At 48.6% G+C, this 6722-nt stretch overlaps 2 protein-coding genes across 2 annotated transcripts; one reads left to right on the top strand and one right to left on the bottom strand.

The window, feature by feature from the left end:
• Positions 1-2181: 2181 nt before the first annotated feature.
• LOC119461107 (chitinase-3-like protein 1) lies at positions 2182-3981 on the bottom strand. The gene has a single exon (XM_037722295.2). It carries the CDS (start codon positions 3804-3806, stop codon positions 2217-2219), a length of 1590 nt encoding a protein of 529 aa, XP_037578223.2. The 5' UTR covers positions 3807-3981; the 3' UTR covers positions 2182-2216.
• Positions 3982-4037: 56 nt separating this feature from the next.
• Positions 4038-6656, top strand: LOC119461105 (uncharacterized). Its single transcript, XM_037722293.2, has 2 exons — positions 4038-4197; positions 5399-6656. The coding sequence occupies exons 1-2, from the start codon at positions 4157-4159 to the stop codon at positions 5955-5957; spliced, it is 600 nt and encodes a 199-aa protein (XP_037578221.1). The 5' UTR covers positions 4038-4156; the 3' UTR covers positions 5958-6656.
• Positions 6657-6722: the final 66 nt, after the last annotated feature.

The raw sequence follows: 6722 nt of genomic DNA, 5'->3' as shown, positions 1-6722 counted from the left end.
CTAAGTCAATACGTATTTCTCTTCAAGTAAAGAAATTCTTAATTTCATGCACAAAAAAAGAAAGAAAGGTGGATCCTACAAATATTTAGGAGCTGGCGATAATCTAAACTTTCAATAATGTTTACTGCAATATATATTCACATCACGTCTCCTTCTTTACATCTGTGTAAGCGAAACAAAGAGAACTGCCATGCTCTCTTTGTCACTGTTATTTCTTACCATAAATGCCCACAATATTATAAGGACATCTTGTTTAAAATATCCCCAAAATCAATTTAACGATTTTTACCTCTTTAATATCTTCATATTAATTAACAAAATTCCGCTTTAGTTTCCTTCGTTTTTCCCCCTACTAAACCGCCAGATTCATGGCCATATGTCATAAACTCCAGCCACCAAACCAAACCTCGCTTAATGCACGCTGTGGTCCTATTTTGATAACTTAATTCTTTCTCCACACTCGGCTGCGTTCATTGCGAACTTCTTCACTTCTCTATATAGTCGACTCCTGCTTTTTTTTTTTTTTTTTTGCTGACTTAGCTACTTGTCTATATAGTTCCACAAGCTTGTGTATTCGGTCACCTACACCCAGTGGCTCGTACCCATTCAAGGCGATTGACTAAGAATGTTCACGTATACCCAATGCCGCATGCCCCAGTTTCGCTTTAAAAAATATGGTAATATCGTATACTACGTTCAGGTGGATTGAGTGAAGCGTTGGCGAGAACAGCAGTGTTGTTAAAGTTTTGTGACCATGACAGCAATGCCTCTTTAATATCTGACACGTGATGACACGTCATCACAGTATCTTAGAGAATCGTATACTCGTAAACTTGCGCGCAACTTACAATAGAGAGTTTTAGATTAGGGGGACGCAAGCGTAGGGGCCCGATAGCGCTTGGGGCCGCGGTACTGCGCACGCGCAGACCGGTCTGCGCATGCGCAGTACCGTAGCCCCTAGCGCAAGCGGGCCCCTACGCTTGCGTCCCCCTAATCTAAAACTCTCTAATATATGCGACAAAAGTTTTGTTGCGGGCGATCGTACGTTTTCTTATTCAAATAAAAAAATACCAAGGTTGGGGTATACGTTTTGCTGCTGAATGTGCGTGCTTGCTTTCCATGACAGAAACAAACTAGAGCTTTCAAACTTGCCCCTCGTGATCTAGATAAGGAACGTATCGTGTTTAGATACGTCGACTTTGGGCGAAATATGTTGCTGCTCATAATGTTAAAAAAAAACGAAAAAGAAAACAGTGGCAGATGTACATAATTACTTGGACTGAATAATTCGACTTTTTGGTGCTTTCTGCTCGTTGTTTCATAATTACAACCATGCCGTACAACTTCGGTGCTCAGCGCGGTGACACTAACTCCGCAAAGATCGCCTCGTATCAAGTCTCGAGAGATGCACGATTATCGAAACAAATAATACATAGCTTGTGTTATTACAGCGAAGCTGTTAGCCTCTGAGTGGGTCAGGATTTTTCATGTCCGCGTGCTCACCCAAAAATGTGGGCCGATCTCTGGAGACACTGCAAAGAAGCGGGAAGCGCACGGTGGGCTGCTTCTCCAAGAGGCATCACATGACGTCATAAGGTGACATCACCGCTTGACGAAGACGTCGTTGCGTGACGTCACGTTTGACGTGATGACGTCATCAGGCATCAACATCGTCACGTGACGATACCGTTATTCTCGTATATTCGAATTACAATCCGAAGCTATCATGTCTGCAGCTTGTGTGTATAAATCGTACATTACGAATTTTTGTACTTTGCGAATTCTCGGACGCAATTTACTTTAAAAAATTGAATTAGCTCAATAAGGCACTTGCGCTTGGCGGAGGGTCTAGAGGAATGAGCATGTGTGCTGCACTTCCGAACACGTATGTGCACCCGTGACGTACGTCTCTTGTGGTGGTGGTGCTTGTCTAACGTCGTCTAACCTCAGCAACACCTTCGCTGTACATAGACTTTCACAGCATGGAAGGCAGGCGGAATTATTTTCTTTTTTGTTTAATATTAATGACAGCCATTATTTTCGATCACAACGAAGCGCAAAAACAGAGACTTGTTTTTTGATGAACGGGTGCTGAACTTGTTGAAATGATGCCATTTAGACCTTGCAGTTCTGCATGCAAAAATAATATTGTTTCTTTTTTTTCTTTGCAACATCTATAAGAACGGCAAAATTTTTACGCGTGCTGATTCCGCACATTACGGTGCCTCCTGTGCCGAAACTGAGGCAGCTCGGTTATGCGATGAGGCCGTGACGAGCTCCTTATGGATAGACGCCAGGAGAGGCGTGCGGCCTAGCCCGCACGTCCCTTTCGTGTCGTCCATATCAATGTCCCACAGTGCGACGCAATATATCTTCAACTTTCGGAATATTTCGGAAACCTTCGACGACAGCGACGTGGGACTCTCGTAGCCGATCCAGTTCTTTCCGATCTTCTTGTAGGAGCAAATCTCCTTGAAATCTAAAAAGGCGCCAGGGTCACCAAGCGCGCACACCTCGTAGAAGGCCATGCGACCTCTCGTGCGAGTGAAGTTGCCTTCTATGCCCGGTCCGAGAACTGTGGCGGGCGCCGAATTCCGGTTCGCGGATGCCGTAATGCTGAGTTGCAACGACAGTGCTGCGAAAGAGAGGCTAAAGCAGATTTTCTGATTCGTATACGGTGGCACGTCTTCGACAACGTCGACGAGAGCTTTCGTCAGCGACGGGCCACTGCTGGTGTAGGGCGACGCGCAGTGCGTCGTGTTCGTGTCCGGACCGTGAATGTCGTGCGTGCGAACGACGAAGTAGTCGACATTGGCCACGAGGTCGTCGAGCACGTATCCATTCCTCTGAGTTTTGAATGGCGGAATCGTCAGCGCAATCGTGTAGTTGCGGGTCAACGTCGATCTCAGCTTGGCGACCAGCTTCGTAAGCCGCATCGCGTCATGCGGGGAACCGCATCTTCCGGCGTCCGCGACGGTCCAGTGGACGTGCACTCCGTCGTAGTCGTTTTCGATCAGCCAAGACAGCACGTTCTGCGAGAACTTCGCCCTCCGCACCGCCGACGAGGCGAGGCCGCTTAAGTTCGCGCTGCCTCTCTCGTACTCGCCGAAAGACACCAGCGCTTTCAGGTGCGGGTACTTGGTCTTCAGAAGGGCCAAGTTCTTGAAGCCCTCCTTGACCAGGTCGAAGCCTGGATCGGCGCTGGTCAAGTCGTCGCCGGTGACCTTGGCGGACGCGTAGACGACATGCGTACAGAGACGACCGTTGACGAGACCGGTGCGAAAGGCCCACTCCTTCTCCCTCCGGTAGCTACTGTGGTTGAAGACACAAAGGATCGGACCGTCCACGGGATCAGCTGCCGGGTACTCTTCTATGGGATCCGTGAACGGTGGCTTCCATGGTGACTCTGGTAGCACCCTCGGCTTCCGGCACTCTTTCGACTCTCGGTATGGCACGTCCGGCGCTCTTGTGGACCTGGAGGCGACACCGCTCCAGGAATGACGGAACGCCGGCGCTGGCTTAGTGGACTGGGCCCACCTTTTCTTCCACCCCAGGACGTGGTCCTTCTGGTCGCGATACATTTGGTAGTTACGAGCGAGCGAGATGGCGCCCACGCCTAACGGGAAGGCTAGAACGGCCCACGCCATGTTGGCGAAGAACCAGATGTAGTACATCCTGCGGTGCTGCTGCTGTGCTGCTAGCTCTGTAGATCTCGCTGGTCTTCGCCGCGTTTTCGCCGTTTGAAGCAGTTTGCGGGACGACGGCACGGTGGGCCTTTTATCTACGTTCTCGTAGCACACGTCCATCGTCGCAGCGATCAGCTCTTCTTCTTTCTCGGGACGCGAATCGCACCGTACAATGGCATGTAGAGAGTCTATATAAATGTATGAACCTTTTACCGGTGGTCTATTCTATCCGTCGATTGGTGCGATATTTCGGTAAAGCGTGGGAAAATCCTCGCTATTTTAAATAAGATGCTAACTGCTTCTGAAATTCGCGGCAATGAGAATTCACGCCGCTTGGCGGCCTCCTGCATTCGTAATCAAGCAACAGAAAGCTACTTTTTTCAGTGCTGTGTCAACCGTTTGCGTTAGGGTCGTCTGTGAAGAGCTTGACGAGCGCTCTGGTTACAGAATGAGTCACCCGTGAGCCTATTATGTTTTCAAAGCTCCACATCGAAAGGCAAGGTTCAAAAAGGTGAGCTCCTCACAATAATTTTTTCTGCATACGCGGTATACCTTCCCATGCGACTGGTATATATCACTTGCAGCTGAAGCATTTCAGGTGTAACGACGGGCATGCCCTGACATGTATATAGTCGTACCAATTACAGTATTGTTGCTGTCAATACAGTATTGTTGCTTTCTCGCGGACACCCGAGAGTATAATACGACTGAGGGCTGCTTTCTTCATTGGCGTAAACAGTGTTTATCGTCCGTTTCAAAGTGAGAAAGCAGCTGCAAAGCGCCGTATTTTTAACGTAGTTTTTACGTACCTTTTACCAGTAGCGCACCCAGGATCTCTGCCAGGGGGGGGGGGGGGGGGGGCTTTGAATTTCTCTCTGTGTGTGTCTGGGGGGGGGGGGGGGGAGAGAGAGAGAGAGAGAGAGAAGCAAGCACGCACTTTGCATAATATGCAATTTCCTTGCTTTAGCCAGAGGAATCCAACAGCAAATAAAGTACCTAATCATTATAACAATAATGACGCCAATGATGATGACGATGTTTATTTCTTTAGCGTTTTACTCGAAGTAAGTTAAGAGTGAATGAATAAATACAAGACAGTGACAGAGTGTTTTTGGTCATCAGGAAAATATGACCTCGAGCCACCTCCTGAATTGTAATATGACAACGTGAACAGAGCACTGAAGGTACACGTTGGACTGGTGGAGCTGGACGCGTGGGAGGGAGTTAGAACCTCCGACCCCCCCCCCCCCCCCCCCCCCCTATTGGTGCACCACTCTCTTGTACGTACTCGTGCCGAAAATGCGCCCGGAATACGTTCCATGTAGTCGCTGCTTACGCACGAGGTCGCGGGATCAAATCGCAACCGCGGCGCCCGCATTTCGATGGGGGCGTCATACAAGAACGCCGGTGCCCCTTTCATTGGGGGCACGTTAAAGATACCCAGGTGGTCGAAATTTATCCGGAGCCTCCCACTACGGTGTGCCTCATAATCATATCGTGGATTTGGCACGTAAAACACCATAACTTTTGAAGTGCTACCAGCAAGGCCCGTATAAGCACAACTGGCCTCTAGTGCATAACAAATCAGCTTACAGAGTCATTTACAGAGTCAGTATTTGACAAGTTCCTTCAACTCCTAAAGAAAAAGAAATATTCAGTTCAAGGTTACATGTTTATTTCCTATTTTTCTATTCTGCTGACGCCGTGTGCAGTAATTCCTTCGACGCGCTCAAAGTGGAAACGCTGGCCAAACTCGACGAAGGCTTCGAATCGCTCAAGTTCCTCCAGCGGCTGGGCGAAGTGCAGATGAGCGAGCCGCAGTTCAGCGCCCTCATCCAGGTCTGCAACGACTTCTTGTGGACCAAGACCACCATCGAGCGGGCCTTCCGAAAGTACCCGCGGGGCAGCGCGTCCAATGCGGACAAGAGGATATTCCGTGAAGTACTCATCCTGCTGTACAAGTACGTCACCAAGAGCGTCATCATGCTCCTCACGCAGGTGGGCATCCGATGTCCGCAGAACGCCACCGCCGAGCTGGGCCAAGTGCTCGAACAGTTGCTCAAGAGTGTCCAGAGCATAGCCCACCACGAGTGTCTGCACCCGACGCAAAGCAAGTTTGCAGTCATGAACGTCCGCCTGCTGGCCAAGCCGGCGCGGCCCAAGGACGCCGATGTAGAGTTCATTATGGTCATGAAGGCCATGAGAAGGGAACTGGCCCAGCGCAAGAACACTATCAAGGCCAGCTCGTGGCTGTACCTTATGGCGCGGTGATGTTACCGTGCAGTGCGTGGTGTATACTGTGGTCCCGAACCAGTGACGGTGTGCTTATGAGTGCTAAGCTCGTACTACATGATTTACCAAGCTGAGCTTCGTAAAAAAACAAAAAGAAAATCGTCAGCAGGGCGCGCTTGTGAACACGTGATTATGTCCTCGACTACTACTGTCACTAAGGAGCCGGGATTTCTTGAATTGAGTTCTTCAATAATTGTCTTTCGTTTGAAAATATAAGTTGTCCCTTTGTTTCGTTACGAAGCGACGCTACACGCACTTCTGATGGCCCGCACAGTTAACTGATAAAAAGGACAGTTCTTGCGTTGCCTGCATTTATGCCGTGTCATTGATAGGGAACTATGGAGCATGTTCACGTTATGTTTCTGCTTCAGTTTTTACACAAGTGCGCACATGGCGTCTCCTGTATAAACGTCTAAAACGCTAACGCGTTGGGCAAAGATTATGCTCACGGGGCTTGTAACAGTACCCTCCCCACTCTCCCCATATATATACTGGGTCTTCTACCCTACTTAGTATATGGCATAGCTGGTGCATGTTTCAACTGGTCTCGGCTCTCGACACCATTCCATCAATTCAAAAAACGCGCCAGACCAAGTTGTTGATGAGGTGTCTCCATCTATCGCAATTTTTTTGAACATGTCAAAGCGCACTGTCACAAAATATTTGCTGAGGTTAGAATAACTACAATATATAAGTAAAATGACAAGATTAAAAAACACATGATGAAAATTGTTCATTGTAGAA

This window comes from Dermacentor silvarum, chromosome 8, assembly GCF_013339745.2.
Source record: "Dermacentor silvarum isolate Dsil-2018 chromosome 8, BIME_Dsil_1.4, whole genome shotgun sequence".
Taxonomy (NCBI): Eukaryota; Metazoa; Arthropoda; class Arachnida; order Ixodida; family Ixodidae; genus Dermacentor; species Dermacentor silvarum.
Note: the sequence above shows the minus strand (reverse complement) of the source record. Positions and strands in the feature narration are given on the sequence as shown.

Excerpts from the sequence above, each read along its gene's own strand:
- LOC119461105 (XM_037722293.2), top strand. The coding sequence starts at position 4,157 with ATGTTTTCAAAGCTCCACATCGAAAGGCAAGGTTCAAAAAG. Across the intron at positions 4,198-5,398 it reads GAAAGGCAAGGTTCAAAAAG|TAATTCCTTCGACGCGCTCA; the intron begins GTGAGCTCCTCA and ends CGCCGTGTGCAG.
- LOC119461107 (XM_037722295.2), bottom strand. The coding sequence starts at position 3,806 with ATGGACGTGTGCTACGAGAACGTAGATAAAAGGCCCACCGTGCCGTCG.